This window comes from Rhinatrema bivittatum, chromosome 2 (genome assembly GCF_901001135.1).
Source record: "Rhinatrema bivittatum chromosome 2, aRhiBiv1.1, whole genome shotgun sequence".
Taxonomy (NCBI): Eukaryota; Metazoa; Chordata; class Amphibia; order Gymnophiona; family Rhinatrematidae; genus Rhinatrema; species Rhinatrema bivittatum.
Window position 1 is genome coordinate 106,299,663 of NC_042616.1, and position 21,159 is coordinate 106,320,821.

General features: G+C 45.4%; 1 protein-coding gene across 5 annotated transcripts in view; it reads right to left on the reverse strand.

Annotated features, from left to right (window-relative positions):
* The window catches only part of DIP2C (disco interacting protein 2 homolog C), an 851,589-nt gene that overhangs the window by 176,495 nt on the left and 653,935 nt on the right, over window positions 1–21,159 (reverse strand). For all 5 annotated transcript variants that reach the window (XM_029588529.1, XM_029588527.1, XM_029588528.1 and 2 more), the window contains exon 18: window positions 4,172–4,311. In XM_029588529.1, the coding sequence (XP_029444389.1) occupies window positions 4,172–4,311 (140 nt within the window). The remainder of the gene's footprint in view (window positions 1–4,171; window positions 4,312–21,159) is intronic.

The window sequence follows — 21,159 nt, forward strand, 5'->3', positions numbered from 1 at the left end:
GAAACTGGTTTCTTCCCCTTATGACCAGAGTGGTGTTTTTTTCAGTAATTTAGGAACTGGTTGAGTCGGAGGGATCTCCGGTGCGTCGGCAGGATCGTGTTGCGTTACAGGAGCGTTGGTTGGAACAGACGGCGACGTAATATCTTCTCTGCGCCGATGCGTCGGCATCGACTGCGTCGATTGTGCATCAGTTCAACACTTCTTCGACGCAAAGGTTTGCTTGCGTAGATGCTTGAGTGCGTCAATGCTTCGACGCGTCGATGATCGCAGTCTTCGATGCTGCATCTGTTCTCTTAACGGTGGAGAGTCGATGCGTCGATGGAATGGAATACGTTGGTGAAGCACGCGGCTGCGATGCCACCGATGCATCCCCCTTGGCTTGGACTGAGTCTCGACCGGCGGTCAAGGGGCGATGGTCCTGACCTGGGGGGGTCCACTGAAGAGGCTCTCCTCGATGATGGGTCCTTGTTTTTTCATTTAGGACCTGGAGAGGAGCGGCTTCAGAAGTGGCATAAGAGCCTGAAGCTCTGGATTGTAAGTCTTGGATTCTTGCGGCTCGCAGTCTTTGAGTCCATGGGGACATGCGCCCACAGTCCCTACAATTCTTTTGATCATGTTGTGGTCCAAGACATATATAACATGAAGAGTGGCCATCTGTGGCCGACACAATTTTGCCACACAAGCAAAATTTAAAGCCTGGACGAGGCATAGCTAAGCAGACCTTAAAGATGTTAAAATTACTGCTTCTTTTGATATTTTTTCTCTAATTTTATAAACTTTTTTCCTCACAAATTCAGTTTCTCTCAGGAGAGTTGAGCTCTGCGAGGCTAACGGTCACGCGGAAAAAAACTGACTGAGGAACCTGAGGCAAGTCTAGCAACAGGCAGGAGAGAGCCCCTGGCTGAAAGATTTTACTAGACTTAGAGAGAACTCTGCCACCTAGTGGCACGGAAGATGTACCCAGACAGCATGGCTAATTCAGTTGCTGATCTACGTGAAAATGCTGATAATACAGGCATATCGAAAGAATTCCTCTTTAAGATCATATCATATTCTCTCAATATCTGAAATTTGCTGTACTTGAGCACGGCCAGTAGTCCAGGCAAGGATAAAATTTCCGAAAAGTTGCTATGTGAAGCATGCTGCCAAATGGAGTTGCCCAACCAAGGGACTATGTGTGACCAATATCTGCGAACCCTCCCAGTGGCCTACAAGACCTAATATTGGCTTAACATGCACAGAGAGATCCGTAATATACTGTATGACCTCGGACCAAAACTGCTGCACTCCCTGACAATCCCACCACATGTGCAGGTATGTTCCAGTCTCCCCAGAGTCTCTCCTCCAACAGAGTGGAATCTGGATAAATCTGTGCATAAAAAAACAGGTTTTCTATATGTTTAGTGTAACAGCTTAACCATTAATGTTGTCCTAATGCAAACAGACAAATGAAAAGCAGACGCCCATATAGTTTTCCAGGCTTTAGCATCTAGACTACTATTTAAATCACATTTCCATTCATCAACAGTAGACTGCAGGGTCAACTCCCCTAACCCAGCCACCAATATACCATGATATTGTAATGCCTTTCGAGAAAGTGTCAGCATCAAGCAAATAAGACTCCAATCACATTTATCACCCAACTTTTGCCTGAAAAGATCAAGGCAATGAATAAAACAATATAATAATCTTGATAAAAGTAAACCTTAGAATATCAACAACATAAAACAATAAAACAATTAATAAAAACAATGAAAACAGTAAAACAGCAGAGAACTCTTGGAAAATCATTAAAAGATAAGTTAAAAGGTTGCTGAAAAGGTGGGTTTAATCATTTTTGAAAAGATAAACAAGCTCTCAGAAAAGCTTCTTTGGGAATATAATTCCACAGACAGGATGCAATAGAAGAGAAAGCTCTCCCAAGTGTACAAGTTAATTTTACAACAGATAATGAGGTACAACTAAAAGGGCATCATTACCAGAATGTAAAGAACAAACTGGATTGTACCTAATTAAACACTTCTTCAAATAACAAGAGCCCAAACCACTTAAAAGCAAGAATTAAAATTTTGAATTGGACTCAGAAAGTAATAGGTAGTGGATGCTACTCTCTTAAAATGAGAGAACTACTTTCATATAACTTAGTGCCTGGCAGCAGACTAGCTGCGATACAGTAAAGACAATGAGAATCGGACGATCAGAAGAAGCCCTTTATTTCAATGCCCGACTCTGGCAGACTAGCTGCTGCATTTTGGATTGACTGAAGTCTCCCAATACCTTTCTGTAGTACACCAATTTGCAAGGAACCTAACTGCGAACAAATCGAGGCGTGAATTGCAGAATTACTAGAATGTAATTATCTAGAAAAGGGTGGGGAAAAAAGGTGCTTCTCCAGGACAGAAGAAATCTGCGCCTCCATCATCAAAGCGGAATCCAAGATTTCACCCAAACTGCGCATTTGAGGGCTTGACGAAAGGAGAACCCCAAAACTGGTCAAACACTTGGGCCACAAAGATTCAGGATTGTTTTTAGCATTAATCTTCAGCTTGGTAATAGTCAGGGACTTTCGTTTTCGGCTTTTATTTTATTTTTCCTGGGAATTTATCAGTGTTTATTACAACTAAATGAAAAACGGGAGAACTCAGAGAAAAAAAAAATGACTCAGTTTTTCCAGGTAAATATCGTGTTTGTTGTAATAAGATCTGATAAATTCCTAGGAAAAATAAAGAAAAAAACTGAAGATGAAAGTAGCTCCTAATATTTAACCTAATTTCTACCTCTTCTGGGCATAAATTAAGGATAGGGATGATTTCACCCGCATCAGGTCTCTCGGCAGTACAGACATGTAAGTCACGGGCACAAACATCGTAATTCCCACCAAATCATCTAAATAAACAGCTCCAGAGCTGTCATGCAAATATTAAAACACAAATATGACAAAACAGACCTAGGGGGACTCCAAAGGCAAGAAGCCCAGGATAGGAGGAAATTCCCCCAATGAGTTCTACCTTCTAAAAACAGAGCTGAACCAACTTAGCACCCTGACACCTACACCCCATATCTGACAGGCGACTTAGCAAAAGTGGTGGTCAGTGGTATGGAAGGCAGCGGACAGATCTGAAAGCACTAACTGAGAAAGCTTCACTCGATCTGAGTCTAAACAAAAGCTGTCCAGTAGCTCAGCTAACGCTATTTACGTGCTGAAATCTGGTCTAAATCAAGACTGAAATATATCCAGATAATTATTCTTATCTAATGCGCTCTGAAGTCAAGCAGCTACGACAGGCTCAATTATATTGTCTACAAATGAACTATCCGACCAAAAGTGGCTTTCTTCAGCAATGGACAAGCCAGGGCATCCTTACATGGGCTTGGCGTAATACCCTCTTTACAGCAATACATTTAAGGTGTGCCACCACCCTCTGGCAGATTAGCCAAGACGGGCAAGGATCTAAAGAGCAGGTGGTAGGAACCATTCCTTTAATTAAATCACCAATTTCACCATCAAACAACTAGGTACAAGGAATTTTAAATCACTAATCATTTGAAAAATAGTTAAAGCACACTTAACTCATTTTTTCACGTGGTTTTCACGTTTATTGGGCAAACGTCAGCGACTTTGAACTCACAGCGTCGTACGGTTTTGAATGGGAAAAGAAGCACTAAGTTATATAGAACAGAGCAGCTGGGTGCCTGGAAGTGGTGGTGGAGTTTGACACACTCACACCAGGCACCCTCCCACATGACATGAATTTAAGAAGAAACGGTTTCAAATGATGAAATAGACTTGAAGTTAAGGCAGTCTGTATGCACCATGTTATATGCCCTAATTCATTCACTGCAGGGGAGTTCACATCTCTGATACACAAATCAAAAGCAGTCAACTGTGTCCTGAATCTAGGGAGGATCCTTTGACATGTTTACCGACTTCCAGATGTGCAGCCATTCTTAACCCATAATTGTAAGGAACTGCGGCCACATGTGCATTAGTTATATTTGTATTAAAAAAGAAATACACCTGCATAACAGACTTCGAAAATATTTTTAAAAATGGTCAGTGTTTTCTTATGTTAACCTGCAAGGAATGCTTATTATTTCTCTAATAACAAGCACATTTAAGTTTAGTCATACGGCAGTACTATACAATATTCAATGCTGTGCCAATCCCTACCTCCTGGCATCACCGTGCCAACATCTTGCACAGTCAGGACGGACAGCTTCTCTTCGGAATCCACTCGAATCACACCGTACGTGAGACCAGGCATGGACAGAACTCCCCGGCCCGGAGGCTGATTGCTGTCATCTGTTGGCCTGCAATAATTGCACTTATATTTGATTTTAAAAGGACTCTTGCTCCCAGGAGCTCTAAATCATAAATAATGGGCCTTCTTGGCTACTGCAAGAAGTCCAAAGACCATGACCAAAACTGCTAGCCCAACAATTCCAAGCACTCCATTGCTAGCGTGAACTTGCTATTTATTTGCAAAGTAGACAGGCTTGGCATTCTCAGACTATACACAGATGATATTATTTACTCAGTAATCAGCACAATACCTTCACATACATAATTTTAACTGCTGTTTATATTATTACAGTTTAATTTTTTTAACCCAATGTAAGCTTTACCATAAACAGCTGTCCAAGGTTACCTGTTACCTCAGCTCAAAAGTCAAAGTCAGTGCTTTTGTTTAATTATATAATCATTAGGGATGTGAATCGTTTTTGAATGATTAAAATTATCATCGGATAATTTTAAAATCGTCCAAAATCGTTAGAGTGCACGATACAATACAAATGCCCCCGATTTATCATCAGGGGCATTTGTATTGTATCGTTAAATAGGGCGCGGGAAAACCGGCACACCAAAACAACCCTAAAACCCACCCCGACCCTTTAAAACAAATCCCCCACCCTCCCGAATCCCCCCCAAAATGTTTTAAATTACCCGGGGTCCAGTGGGGGGGTCCCGGCGCGATCTCCCACTCTCTGGCCACGGCTGCGTTAAGAGAAATGGCGTCGGTGGCCCTTTGCCCTTATCATGTGACAGGGCAAAGGTAGCGCCGGCGCCAATTTGGTTCCTGGCTCCCGACGTCACGCGTGCAGGAGATCACTCCCGGCCCCCACTAGACTTTTGGCAAGTCTTGTGGGGGTCAGGAGGCCCCCCCAAGCTGGCCAAAAGTCCCTGGGGGTCCAGCGGGGGTCCGGGAGCGATCTCCTGCACGCGTGACGTCGGGAGCCAGGAACCAAAATGGCGCCGGCGCTACTTTTGCCCTGTCACATGATAAGGGCAAAGGGCCACCGGCGCCATTTCTCTTAACGCAGCCGTGGCCAGAGAGCGGGAGATCGCGCCGGGACCCCCCCACTGGACCCCGGGTAATTTAAAACATTTTGGGGGGGTTCGGGAGGGTGGGGGATTTGTTTTAAAGGGTCGGGGTGGGTTTTAGTGTTGTTTTGGTGTGCCGGTTTTCCCACCCTCCCCCGATTTACGATTTTTAACAATTAAAAAAAAACAAAACAAAACCCGACGATCAGATTTCCCTCCCCCCCAGCCAAAATCGATCGTTAAGACGATCGATCACACGATTCACACCCCTGATAATCATTACCTTTTCTGTAACTGAGCTTCCTTGGCTATGGCCCCAGTTTCTCATCATGTCCCCTATATTTGAATTGTCAATAAATTTATCTCACATCTATTATTGGACAAAGCAGGTCCCTGTCCCAGCTGAGTGTCCCGTATTTTCTCATCTTTTGCATTATCTGCGCTTCTTATTTGAGCTCAATGTCTTAACTAATATCATCCAGCAAAAGCTGCCTAACCAACGGGAAACAGAACCCTCCCTCTCCCTCATAACCAGGGAGGGGTACCCGGAACCATAGTTTAACATTAACTCCATATGCATATATAGGCACAGCCACACACCAGCTGCCATTTATATGTTTCTTGTGGAGGACTCCTGTTTTCCACTTAATAAAAGAAAATCGTGGATGTTTCCTTGATCTATGTTGTCAAATGTGGGACTGCAGCTGGGCTCTATAGCCATTCAGTCTATTTCACAAAAAGGAGGCAGCAAACTAAAAAGCTAATAGCACAAACAGTTCTCCGTCTTGACCAACATGCATCCCCCAAGAGACTGCATGCATTAGTTTCAAGAGGCCTCAAACCATTTTACTGTGGTCATGTTCCCTCCAATTCAATTTGGAGGGAACATGACCACAGCAGAGCATGCAGGGCTCAGATTGTGGGGGAACTAGTTTCTTTCATTAACAAAGAGAAAAATATTGATATTACACAGAACGTACTTAACTAGGATTGCCCCTGGACTGTACAGATTTTTAGGGCTATTAATGCTCAGAAATGTCCTAATGTTAGCCCTCCTGCTGCAGCTTATCATTTAATCCTTCCCTGTGATTATACAATGCAGTATGTGCTTTGGTTGTAACTTTATAATCGGGACATGTAAGATACATTTATTTTGTGTCACTTACACAGACTTCAGTCCACAATTTAATGAGAGGTCTTAAAAAATCTTTACAAAACTGTAGATGGCCCCCCAGGCCGGTAAAAGCAAAACGTTTTCAGAACCAGAGATCATGATATGAGGCTTCAAACGGACAGACTCAGGAGCAACATCAGAAAATATTCCTTCACGGGAAGGGTTGGGGATGCATGGAACAAATTCCCTATGAAAGTGAAAGTGGCAAAAACCACCGACAGTTGAAGAAAGCACAGGACAAGCACTGAGGATCATTAATTGCAAAGAAGTGAAGGGAAAGCAGAGATCAACTGGGGTCTATGGCACTGAAGCAGGAAGTAAAGATGGAAGAAGTAAAGGTGGGTCCTTATCAGCTATTATATTCTATTTTTCTGTGATTTTTCTAATGATAAAGAACGGAAATAAAATGTCACATGTGCAAAAACCCCATTAATGAAGATATTAAACATCATCTCCAAATATGCAGAAAGTTTACGGTTGAAAGTTGGCGACCCTATATATATAAACCAGAGAGAAAGGTTTTCAGATGAAGTCGAAGAGGGATGATTTACTTAAGTGCAAAATTTAAACTGTCATGTTCAGACGTGTGTGTTGAATATCATCAACTGAAGGAATTCTAGAGTTCAATATCGCAATATGTGGGGGGGAAAACCCTGGGAAACTTTTTAAATTATTGAATATTACTAGGTACCACAGAAAAATTGAGTGGAATTATGAAACAGTTGAAAAGAGTTTTTTGTCTCAACACTTCAAAGAAACGCATTATTTCAGAGTGGACAGAGGAAAAATCCCTAGAACATACAGCCTGAGAGTCTAACATGGAACAATATTCAAGCTGTGAATGTACTGTACGATAGTTAGAAAAAAAATAGAAAAGATAAAGGATATACAGAACTATGGAATATATTTGGTAATATCAAAATACAGCTAAGTTACAGTTAATGGGTGAAAAGATAATGCACTATTGTGATACGTGAGTATCACAACAGTGATACTCACGTATCACTATCTGTAGTGGTGAGGAAGGATGAATGAAGGAAGGAGGAGTAATAATGGGATTGGGATGTGGAATGCCATGAGAAACTGGGGCAGGTAAAGATAAAAATCAGAGTCTGAGCCAGTAATTGCTGAAATTATTGTACAAGATTTGAAAAATTTTGTATATACATTTTGTTTTGCAAATTAAGTTGCGTACTGTATTGACACTGACTCAGATCAGATTAACCCAAATATTTATTTAAAAAAAAGAAAGAGAAGTCAGTTCCCTTGTTAAGGAAGGTTTGGATGAGCTGTCTACTCAAGCAATAATCATTAAGGTGAGCTGGTCTCCACTAATGTTTTTGAGCCACTATAGAAACTGTACTGAAGAATTTAGGTGGAGCTGATCAGATGAACCACTGCGGTGGAGAGTCCACAATGGACAATTACTAATAATTTCCTTTTCATTAATAAGGTCAGGTGAATCCAAAACCAGTGGGTTATGTACCTCTACTGGCAGGTGAGATGAAGCAAAGCTAGCTTGCCAGTGTTCTCTGCAAAAGCCAACTGTTGATAAACTAACAAAACTTGATTATTAACAGATAACCAATCCAGCACTTAGCCAACAGGAAAACACTGAGCTCAGACAAAAAGGGCTGGATTTTAAAAGCCCGGCGCACGTAAATCCGGCTGGATTTACGCGAGCAGAGCCCCGGGATGCGCGTAAGTCCCGGGGCTTCGTAAAAGGGGTGGGGAGGGGGCGTGTCCGGGGTCAGGGAGCGGTTCGGGGTGGGACCGGGGGCGTGGCGCCGGCCCAGGGGCGTGGTCGAGGCCTCCGGACCAGCCCCCGGGTTGGGTGAGGGCGCGCCAGCAGCCCGCAGGCGCGCACAGATTTACACCTGCTTTTGGCAGGCGTAAATCTGGCAACAAAGGTAGGGGGTGGGTTTAGATAGGGCCGGGGGGGTGGGTTAGGTAGGGGAAGGGAGGGGGAAGGTGCGGGGGGGTGGAAAGAAAGTTCCCTCCGAGGCCGCTCCGATTTCGGAGTGGCCTTGGAGGGAACAGGCAGCGCGTGCCGGGCTCGGCGCGCACAAGTTGCACCCCTTGCGCACGCCGACCCCGGATTTTATAAGTTACGCACGGCTACGCGTGTATCTTATAAAATCCAGCGTACTTTTGTTCGCGCCTGGTGCGATTTGTTCTGTGCGTCATGTAACCGAACTACAGGCCTTGTCTTCGAAGGAGCCGTTTCTATGAGTGACTCCAGGGGCGATTCCTTCCAAGAAAAGAGGAGGTGGCATCCTCCTAGCCTTCAAGAAACACCTTAATCTCAAACTCTCCCACACCACATCACCCTCCAAGCTAGAAATTGGCCTCTTCAAAGCCCCCTCACTGCAAATCTGTCTCATTTATGCCCCTCCTGGATCCATCGAACGGGACCCCTCCCCCTTAATTGAATTCTTATCTGCCAACATAAACATTGAAATCCCTTCCATCATACTAGGAGACTTCAACCTCCTTGTCGATGCCACCCCCCTTACCCCTTCTTGTGAGGCATTCCTTACTGCACTCCAAGCTCTAGGCCTTAGACAAATTGTTGCCTCCCCCACGCACCAAGCTGGTCACTCCCTTGACCTTATATTCATCAACCACTGCTTCCTACCATCCCACCCCCCCACCTGCTCCCCTGTACCTTGGTCAGACCACTTCCTCATAAAAGCCCTCCTCCCCCTTAACTTCCCTACTACCCCCACTCCCTCAAACAACACCACCTTCACCTTCAGGAAACCCTGCTCTGGAGATGAACTGGCTCTTGCCATTTCCAACACATCCACTAGCCTTGACTGCTCCAGTCCAGAGACTGCCATCAAATCCTGGCTCAGCATGACTCTTGAAATTGCTGACAAACTATGCCCCATCTCCAGACGTAACATTACCCAACCCACAAAAAATCATCAACCCTGGTACACGACTGAACTAAGATCCCTAAAGAATACCCTCAGGCAGCGTGAGAGAAACTGGCGTAAAGCCCCCTCACCCCAACTCGCCTCAAGTTTCAAAACTACCCTTCACCAATATAGAATAACCACCCTCAAAACAAAAAGAGACTACTTTTCAGCTAAGATCCACCAATACATGTACAACCCGAAAGCCCTTTTCAATTATGTTGCCAACCTCACCAAATCCTCTCAGCCCACTATCCCTGAGAATGATGCCTCCACTAAGAGCGAAGAAATCGCCCAGTATTTCCTCACAAAAATCACCAACATCCTCCGCAGATTTCAACACCCTTCTCCATTCACCTCCCCTTCCCCCTCCCTCCAACCTTCCCCCACTTCACCCACCCTCCAAACCCTTGACCTGACTTCCGCTAAAGAAGTGGAATCTATTCTCAGAAAACTTAAACCAGCTTCCCACCCTTCAGACACCATTCCCACAAAATCCCTCCTCTCCATCCCGAACACTATATCCAAACCCATCGCAGACATCATAAACTCCTCCCTCTCTTCAGGCTCTGTCCCAGATGCTCTTAAACAAGCTATTGTCAAGCCCCTCCTAAAAAAACCAACACTAGACCCTAAAGACCCCGCTAACTTCCGCCCTATCTCTAACCTGCCCTTCCTATCCAAAATTATGGAAAAGATTGTAAACATCCAACTTACAGAATATCTAGAAAGCAACAACATTCTGCATCCAGCCCAATACGGCTTCCGTAAATACCTCAATACAGAAACCCTCCTGCTCTCCCTCACGGACCACTTACTCATAGGCATGGACCGAGGCAACTGTTACCTCCTCGCCCTACTCGACATCTCAGCTGCCTTTGATACCATCAACCATAACCTCCTCATCAACCGGCTATCCGAAATAGGCATCTCAGGCCTAGCCCTACTATGGTTTAAATCCTACTTATCTAACAGAAAGTTCTCCGTCAAGATAGGAAACGCCAACTCCACACTCTATCCCTTGTCTCAAGGTGTCCCACAAGGCTCCTCCCTCTCCTCCACCCTTTTCAACATTTATCTCACACCTCTATGTCAGCTCCTCACAGACCTCGGCCTCAAATTCTACCTCTATGCAGATGACGTTCAAATCGTCATTCCCATTCACAACTCTCTCTCAGATGCCCTTGCCTTCTGGAACACATGTCTTGCCAACATCAATGACTTCCTCACCAACATCCACCTCGCTCTAAACTCCTCCAAAACAGAGCTGCTCCTTATCTCTCCTCACCTCCCTCCCAAACCACCGATCTCCAACGATCCAGCTTTCAACGTCATAACACCCCAACCCACAGTAAGAGACCTTGGGGTTATCATAGATCAACAACTCAATCTCAAAAAACAGATCAACTCCATCCTCAAAGAAGGTTTCTTCAAGCTTCACATCCTGAAGAAACTCAGACCCCTCCTCCACTATCATGACTTCCGCACCGTCGTCCAAGCCACCCTTTCCTCAAAGCTGGACTACTGTAATGCCCTCTTCCTTGGCCTACCCTCCTCCACCACCAAGCCCTTACAAATGCTCCAGAATGCCATCGCCAGGGTCATCACCAACTCAAGGAAAGCTGATCACATTACCCCAATACTCAAAGAACTCCACTGGCTCCCCATCGCATCCCGAATTCTCTTCAAAATTCTAACCATAGTGCACAAGTCCATCCACTCGCACAATTCCAATTGGTTGGATGAACCCTTTCGTCCTATACGCACTGAACGACCCACTCGCACTGTCAACAAAGGCACCCTCTCCATTCCCCCTTTGAAAAAAGCCCACCTCTCCTCTACTAGGGACCGTGCACTATCCATTGCAGGCCCTAAACAATGGAACACCCTCCCTACCACTCTCAGGCTAGAGCCATGTTACGCCAAGTTCAGAAAAAAACTTAAAACATGGCTCTTCCGACAAGCCTACCCTGATTAAGTACACCGACTTCTGCAAGTATCTTGCCTACGCCTTGTATATTCCTGTAAATAGTCCGTTGCAGTTTTTATTTATTGCTTTAATTCCTCCATCTCCTGCTCTTTGTATACTCCTCCTTGTTCGCCCTCCCTGTTCATTGTAATTTCTACCTTTAAAGTTACATTGTAAACCGGTATGATGTATGCATACTAATACCGGTATATAAAAGTTTTTAAATAAATAAATAAATAAATTTTGCCAAAAGTGGTCGCTGATTTTCCCTTGAATCAATCTATTTCCCTGCTGTCTTTGAACAGGGCAAGCGATGTGGAGGAATATCACCTGCTATGGCCCTTGGATGTCAAAGAGGTATATCTTGATTCAAAAAAAGACAGGAAGGAGAAAAATAATAAAGAAGAAAAAAAATCACGGAGGAAAAAGGACAAAAGGAACAACGTGGAGAGCCTTGCCCAGGCCTGTTTACTCACTCTTGGCGGACCTCATATTACTATTTATGACCCGCTAAGCATTCCTATAAAGGTCTTAAATTCTTATCACATTGAAATAAGTAAAGTACGTGTTCTGTTGCAAGCCACTAAGAAAGTGTCAAGTTAACTTGGCTTGCAACAGAACACGTACTTTACTTATTTCAATGTGATAATGCCTCATTTGACAATGCCTATTCTTCTGGATCCAGACTCTGTCTGCTCAGAAAGTATGCTCTAACACTGTCTTTTCCTGCAAAGGGTGAGGCTGAGATCTCTTGAAGATGTACTTTCACCCATTCCATAAGTTGGGCTATTTTCTACAACACTTGTTGGAGCTTAGCTCCTTCCAGCTGATTGATGTAAGCCACTGTTGTTGCATTGTCTGACATTATTCAGACTGCTCAACCCTGTAATCTGTCACTGAACCACAAGCATGCCAACTGGACCGCACGGGCTTCCAGCTGATTGATGTTCCAGAGAGAATCTTCTGCACTCCAGCACCCTTTTGCTGTCAACTCTTGTTTGCCATTATCACTGAACACAAGGTTTCCTTGCGAAAACGAGTCACACGCAAATGATGGTTGACTCCTTTGAGATCCAGGATGGGCACAATGAAATAAATGGAATATTAGCCCATATTTTCTTGAGATGTGGACACTGGAACCACAGACCGCAGGCTGAGGAGTCTCGACAACGTACACTCCACTGCCTGTCTCTTCTGTGGACAATTGCAGGGAGACACCTTGAACATGTCCTGAGGAACACTGCGAAAACTCCAGTGCATAGCCATCCCTTATTACCTCCAGAACCCACAGGTCTGTCATGATTTTGACCTACCTCTGATAAAAAAAAAAAAAAAGAGAGAGGCAACCTCCTATTATCCTGATCCAAGAGGTGGGTCGGCACATTTTCATTGGGAGATACGAGGTGCTCCTCTACCTGAGCCCCGTCTGGGTTACCTGGGACGAAAGGACTGAGATGTATCCAAAGGTCAAGTCCTCCGAAAGGCTGCTCCGCAGTAGGGTCAAAAACGTCTTACCTCTCTAATACGACCTCTCGTGCTGAAGGATCGTGACATCTGCTTCTTATTGTTGGCTATTGCCAGCCGAGGTGTGGACCCAGCTGAGGCGAGGTTAGCACTACCTGCTGTGATGTCCCGCAGGTCCCCGCCGACGGTAGGCGGAACTGGAGGTGCAGGAACCGGAGAAGACCTTCATTTGTACCCACCGTTGTTCCCCGCAGGTTGCGCCCTTGGGTATCGGGGCAGGCAGGACTTAGGTGGGGTTCCTGATGAAGAAGAAGATCCCACGACGTCAGATGAAGAGGAGTTTGGCCAGATACTGAACGGATAGAGTCCAGAAACGTACTGAGGTCAGAGGCAGGCAACAAGTAGGCAGAATCCAGGGGCATTCCGAGGTCAGAGATAGGCAGCAGGCAGGCAGAATCCAGGTACGTTCCAAGGTCGGAGGCAAGTCAAGCCAGACAGGAGATGGGAGACAGGGCAGAACACAGAGACAGACGGGCTGGAACAGGAACACGGAGGCAGGACACACGGCAGGGGCACACCCAGGAACTAGACAACTGCTCAGCGGCAGTTGCTCACACAGTGGAGACCTGTTGCGAGGCAACGCAGACTGCCAGGGTCCAGAGTTAAATACAGCGCTGGACCTGACGTCATTTCCTGGGACCGGGGCACTGCCTGGTCCCGGGTCCCTTTAAGAGGCAGGGCGAGTGCCTGGAGGCCCGCCTGCGTCTGCCGACGTCGGAGCCCCAAGCGGGGGAGGCGCCCTGGGCAAGACGCCAAAGAATTGCCGCGGATGGACCAGACGTGCCGGTAAGTGGGGCTGGTCGTATAGCGCATGACCGGCCCATGCAACACTTATCCTTTGGTAATCGAGGAACCAAAGACTCACCCCAATTATTGGCAATTTTTTCCAGTTCACGCTCAAATAAGATCAAACCTTTAAAAGGCAACTTCATAAGGTTAGACTTCTAGGTTGTATCGGTTGACCAATTTCTCAGCCTTAGCTAACGGCTAGCCTCTACTACAGAAGCCACCCCTCTGGCTGAAATGCGGACCAAATCGAAGCCCGCATCTGCCAAAAAGGCGGCTGCTGGTTACATCACTGCCTGGAATTTGCAGCAGATTCTTCGATCTCCTAAGAGAGCAGTACACAAAAGCAAGCCAACAGGGAACAACAGGAAGCTCACTATTTGCAAATTCATTGACATTGCTTCAAAGGCCTGCTTAAGGATAGCCTCAATTCTCTTATGCTGTGCATCCTTCAAGGTCGCTCCCCCTTCTACGGGAATACTTGTCCACTTAAAATTAGCTTCTGGAGCATCCCATTCAAGATCAATTAATTCTTGAATGGTCTCCATAATAGGGAAGAAGCATGAGGATTTATACAAGGAAATCAAAATGGGATTCTACTTTGGCTCAGACATGGATTCAGCCCCAGGTACTCCCAGCATTTTCTATGTCTGAGAAATCAGAACCAGTAACTCATCTCTATGACAGAACCTCTACGTAGTTCTATATGGCTACAATCCCGGAGGAATTTCCCCATCCTCCAGGGAGTAAGGATCGCTCTCATCTAGGTTCCTAATGGGAAAACCGGCTCCAGGTTTACCCCGATGCCTACCTGCAACATCAAGTGTGCAGGATTTCACCGCTTGCGATCCTGACTTGTTAATACTGGCCTCGGGCGGGGATTGCACCTGAAGGAAGAAGTGCAGTCCTTGAAACAATTCTACCCAAGAAAAGGCAGAAGGATCCATGTCAAAACCAGGGGGCAACTGTCCTGTACCCAGTGAACTATATTCCCCCACTGACAAACTAGTTAGGGGAGCTCCAAAATCAGTCGACCCTACTGGCAGCTCTTTTTCCATTCCTGCACCAGGCTGGGAAGAACCAGACTTAGTAAAATCAGACCGAGGTAATTCTCCCCAAACAGCACTGACACAAATTAGAGGGAACGCCAGGTTGAGATGCCCCAATATGACAAGCAACACATAGGGCAAGGTGCTTAGGCTTCTTTGCTATAGGCACCATCATCTGCCAATACACCCTAACAGGCACCCAAAAAATTAGGCACACAACACTGTACCTATATAAGTGCTCAAACTGAGCTCTCCCAGGACACTCAGATAAGCATGTGTGCACAAATGGATGCCCTGGCATGTGTTCCTATGCTCCTAACTAAGCACACAACCAAATGTAGAATGGGCCGCACGGTTGAGCACATAAGCACGATCCGACAGAAACTGAAGAGGGCAGTCTGCGGCACACAAAAAACATGCAAAAACACCACCATAGCCTACCATGCGGTGAACCATACAAGCCTTAGAGAAGGGCCTAGACACAAGGGCTGCTCAACTCACCAGGCTGCCCCCCCATCCTCTGAACGCCACCGGAGGAGGGAACAATCGTTGGATCGCGCGCAGAGCACGGAGACTGGGGGGAAGGGGAGGAGGAATTCCTACTTAACTCCCCTTCTCTTTATCATTTTTTTTAATTACCCTTTACCTGAGCTTAGCCCATCCTGGCTGAGTATAATGTCGGTCTCCGGCTGCGGGGGGGAGAGTGCATAAACCTTCACCGCCAGGCTCAGCTTCCTGCACCTGCTTGCCTTTCAGCTGTTTTTTTTTGTTTTTTTTTAAACAGCTAAGTCCACGCCAGTTGAAAAACCAGCTACCGGACCAAGGCACTCATCTGAGGGACCACAGAAATCACCTCAGGAATTTTCAACTGAGGGAGGGACCATAAAGTATCAACACAGGAGAGCAGGGTGAATTAATTTTCCTTCTTCTTTTCTCCTTCTAAAACTTAAAGCAATCCCCAGTAGGGGGATGCACGTCCACCATCTTCTGGAGATGGAGTACAGTGGCGGGCTGATGTCACTGCAGGGGTATATAATACTGATGTCAGCTTTGCTCCGTCTCCATCTGCTGGTAGAAGTGCATAACCCACTGTTTTTTTTGGATTCACCTGTCCATATGCGAAGAAAATACCTATTAATTCTCCCCCTAACCATTCGATCCCTGCACTATCAGAGCCATAATGCCGGCTTATCTTGGTGTTACCTTAAAAAGCTGGCTGCAAGCTGCTTGGACCTACACACAGAACAGGAAGACAGAGAGAGAGAGAAAGAGGGGGGGGGGGGGTACTAGAAAAAAGACACATACTGGGAAAGACCCAGGAAGGCAGGAGAGAGAAAGAAGAGCACAGGCCCACACAGGTCAGAGAAGAGCAGAGACACAGAAGGATGGAAGGAAGAGAGAGAAAAGAGCAGAGATACACAATAAAGAGAAAAGCAAAGACCTAGGGAAGGAGGGGGATAAAGTGGAGCAGATATAAAGGGGGGGTGGGGGTGGGGGAGCAAACTACAGCAACATGCAGGAGACAGCAGATATAGGAAGGCAGAGGAACAGGGAGGGACAGAAAAGAAGAGCAGAGACATAAGCGGGGAGGAAGAGTGCAGAGACACACACAAGGGAAAGGAGCAAGAGAAGAGTCGAGACATGGGAGAAGGGAGAGAAGAGCAGAGGTGTATGGTGAAAGGAGAGAGATACAAAGAGAGAAGGAAAAGGAAAGCGTAGAAGGACGCATAGGAAAGAGATAAGAGCACAAACAGAAAGATAGTGTAAGGCACAGGGAGGGAGGGGAAAGAAAGGCAAAGACACACAGGGGATGGATATACATGAAGGGAGAGGGAGAAGAAGGACAGACATAAATAGGGGGGGGGGGGAGTGCAAAGAGCAGAGGCACAGGAAGGAAAGGGAGAGCCATAGGAAGGGAAAAAGCTCAGAAAAAGTAAAACAAAAAAAATAGCTAAAAGGCTGCACTGTAAAATCGGATCCTTGGACGCTGTCCTGGTAGGAAGAGGTCTGCATTATCAGACAGGACCACCCACATGGGGCCAACAGGAGAGAGCACTCGCAGCAGACAGCGGTGGAAAGGGGAGCACGCGGGCAGTAGGGGCTTGATGGGGAGTTGCAGTGGCTGATCAAGGCCTTGGGGGAAGGGGGTGACCACAATCCCCCTTATTACGTTTCTACAACTCAAGCACTGATGGTATAAGTTAGATTTCCGGAAGTAACAAAGAGTAAAATATGCACTGTGAACTTTACGGTTTCATAACCCTCGTTTTAATTCCAGACCTCATCGCTATAGCTTATAAACTGAGGGACTAATGCAAACACACACAAATGCAGCCTCTATGCACTAATGACAAATGGCAAGAAAAAGTAGGCTGTTTGTCTCTAATGGAAACACTAAATGCAATGAAATATTCATGTTAGCTTTTTAGACTAGTTACCTACAGGGAACCTGGCCTTGTGAAATCATCATCATGCCGGTATATCTGCCTCTCTGCTCCCCCCTCCTCATAACCTCTGACCTATTTGCTCACTCATTCCAATTTCCGTCACAGAGAGAAGAGCCCCCAGTGACCCCACCTCACGCTTTGTATATGCCCTCTGTGCCCCCCCCCCCCACACACACACACTCAAAGCCCCTTCTTCTATTTCCTTCAGGGAAACAGTTCAGTTCAGCTGAAATCTCAGGGAGGTCAGAGCACATGAGGATGGCAAAAGATTGTTCCACCTGCCCTGCCACTGGCTAGTAATCGTAATCATATGCAAATGTATGCACCAAAGAAACCTAAGCACGGGAAATGTTCACACATTTCCTTGTAGTTTATTAACACTGCAGCTTCAAAGGCACTTCCTGATACCTTACCTTCAATATTTAATTTGAACTCCTCCTGAATACTGTGAAATCCCTAACACCAGCACAGACTTTCTTCTTCGCCATTTTCACTACAGTAGCAGATGTCCTAAGTGCGATGTCATTGTACACCACTCAGTCACTTTACATCATCAGGCTGGACAGACAGATTCATGACACAGTGTGCAAATTAGTTATCAACTTGTAAGACAGAGAAAAAAAAAGATGATGTATGAGGTCTATAACGAAAAGAGGCTTAGAAGTGTCAAAACCTGAGCAGGGATTTTGACAGACCCATCTATAAACTCTGTAAAAACCGGAAATGTTTTATCCTCCTGTACTGCAGAAACATCTAATGCTGTGCATCCCTCAAGACGAAGACAAAAAACATGTATTTTGTTATTGCTGAATACTTTTCTTAAATTAGGAAAATGTATTCTTTTTCTTTTCTGTTTACCTGAGTTTACATAGTCCCTGTTTTATTTCATTTATTGTAAATGAATAAACTGTAAATTAAAAAAAGAACTGGAAATACTGGAAGTGCCTCTACAACCCATGCTGCAGTAAAAAAATAGCGAGGAGACGGGGGCGCTTTAAGGAAGCTGCGGGTTTTAAACCGCTGACCCCCAGGTGTGGGACAGGAGGTCTTCTACCTGTGAGGAACTGGGGAAGCTGTAGTGTTGCTACCTTCCCAGGTACTATGGGCTGGGCTATGCACAGCCACACTCCCCACTGGCTATAGGTATAACCTCACTGTTCATCCAGCTGTCTTTAAGTGTTAGCCAGCAAACAATTCTCTACTGGTATAATGTCACCTGAGCTTCCATTGCTAGGTCTGCACCGAGGTACTTTGAGCTAGACAGGGTCTCTCTCCTCAGTTTACCCGGTAAGGAGATATTGCATCTTCTTAAATACGCTGGTTGTTTCCTGCAAACTTTAAGTCAGGAAGCACGTTTTGTTTTCTGCATTAAAGACGACTGACTGAACGCACAGCTATTGTGTGTTCTGTTAGACCCTGAAAGATTGTGCCAGCCCACCTGGAGAGAGGCAACCATTTAAGATTTATTTTTTTTCCCTTTTTCTAGCAGGGGCTGAAAATTCTTTTTTAAATTTTTTTTTATTTTTAAGACACCTGTAAAGAGGGAGAAAATTCCTGTCAATCAGAGCTCAGTGGAGCTAAGAGGTTCCCCCCCCCCCCCTTTTCTTGGTTTTTCTTTTGTGTAGCCAGCCTTAAGGTTGCTAGAGAGTGGACCACTCCCTTAATGAACTGATCTGGGAAACCCAGCTCTGAAGCTGTATAAGGAAAAGACTTTACCCCTGCTAGGGAGCTGCTGACGTTAAGGGCAGTCATTTGTTTCCTCTTTAATCGTAAGTCCAGCAGATGAGATCCAATATCTAGTACAACAAGTGCACATCCTCCAAACGCAAGTCCAAGGAACTGCAGCTGAACAATCAGCAGTTAGAAACAGCATATACACTTGTACAAGTAGAAATACTGGCTTATAGAGGCTGCAAGACAAATAACTGTCCTGACTTGTTAACTTCAAAGCAATTCAAGGACAATAGGGGGTGCCTCCAAGGGGTTTTGCACCAATGTGACTTACATTTTCAGCTTCATCCAGTGTTCTTTTCTGACAATGCAAGCAAATTGTGCCGGGTAACTAATTTGCACACTGTGTCATGAATCTGTCTGTCCAGCCTGATGATATAAAGTGACTGAGTGTACAATGACATTGCACGTAGGACATCTGTTACTGTAATAAAAATGGCTAAGAAAGTCTGTGCTAGTGTTAGGGATTTCACAGTATTCAGGAGGAGTTCAAAACAACTTACAGGAGATGCTCTGAAATGGGCCATCACTTTGATGGACTGGCAACCAAGATCAACATGGGGACATGTTTCTTCAAGAGTTTCAGAAAATGTTTTCTGACCCCCATCAGAATCATATGGCTGAGAAGGGCTTACTATGGCTGTCTCAAAAAAAAGGCTCAGGCCTATCACATGCCGCCCACTTCCACAAGCAAATGGGGACTGGTGCGTACAACCACTCTGGCACCAATTTTGTCTAGGGTTAAGAGGAGAGGTTAAGGATGAATTAGCTTGTATTGAACCTCCCTCTTCCCTAGAAGAGTTAACCAAGATAACCACCTGAACTGACAAGATATTCATCTAAATGACAAATGTGGTATATTCAGCCACTTAGCCAGCTAAATTATAGCCAGATAAGTAGTTATCCGGCTATAATTTATCCAGATAAAAAAAGGGATGTTTCAGGGGCATTCCTGGGAGAGGTTGAATTATCCGGCTAACCTTGCTGATTATAGGGCATACCTGGCTAGGTTAGCCGGATAACTTTAGACCTGCTAAAATTATCCAGCCTTGCGTGGCCGTATAATCTGCTACTTAACTGTTTATCTTTAAAAGATATCTAAGTAGCGCTGTCATTAAAGAATAAAAACAAAACACATAAATAGGCCAGCGGCCCAATCCCCACCCTCCTCCCTAAAACATCCTATAAAAACCTTTTCGGGCCATGCTCTCGCACCCCTAAAAACCTTAAAATGGAACAACGACCCCCATCCCGATGTTTAGTACAGTCATGTACCATCCTCTCCCCTTCCCTTCCACCCACAAGGATTCTAAACATCGCAGCACCCCCTTTCATTCCCCCCTGACCCTCCCTGTCGCCCCCACCCCCCTCCCACCCCGATAGCTTTTCTTTCATTGCCGACAGCAAGGGACCCTGTGCCCCACTGCAGGTGAATCCAGCATTGGAAGCCTAGGCTTATGCTTATGTTTCCATCGTTGTCTCTCTTAGAACAGTGCTGGAGGCACCGGGAGCAGGGAGGCAGGTCCTGTGCTCCCGGCAATGAAAGAAAAGGTATGGGGGGGGGGGATTGTGGAGGGTCGGGGGCAGGGGAGGGCATCACGATGTTTAGAATCCTTGTGGGTGAGAGGGAAGGATTATATAAAATATCGGGCCGGGGGACTTTGTACCATTTTAAGGCTTGTAAGAGCCTGGCCCGATAGGGCCTTTATAAACATTTTTTGGGGGGAGGGAGCGGATTGGGCTGCTGGCACATATATATTTATGTTTTGTTTTTATTCTTCAATGACAGCACTATTTAACAGGATATCTTTCTCTTTTTTCACCCTGTGACTAGCAGTCTTCAAAAGTGCTCATCTTTTTTCTTTTCCTCAAGTGCTGCGTGAGCTGGAGGTCTCCCTAGGGAGCATCTTGGGATTTTGGAATTCTCACTCGGTCTGCGCTTTTGAGTCCCTTATTTTCTGAGATATATGCAACATTTTTTGCCCCCTTGAACATCTCTGTTCTTAATATTTGTGTTTTTCCCCTTTGTAACTGATGAAATCAAAGCTCTCCTATGCAGCTAACAGGCTGATACAGAACTTTTTATTGCTGGTATCTTACTCATGTGAAATTACATAAAATGGGGTTTAAAAGGGACTCTCTCTGTTGAAGAGAATGTGAGGGTAGAGGCTCCTCATTTTATGTCTGGTGAGAATCCCCTTAATTATGATCTTTTGATCTGAAATTATCTCGTGG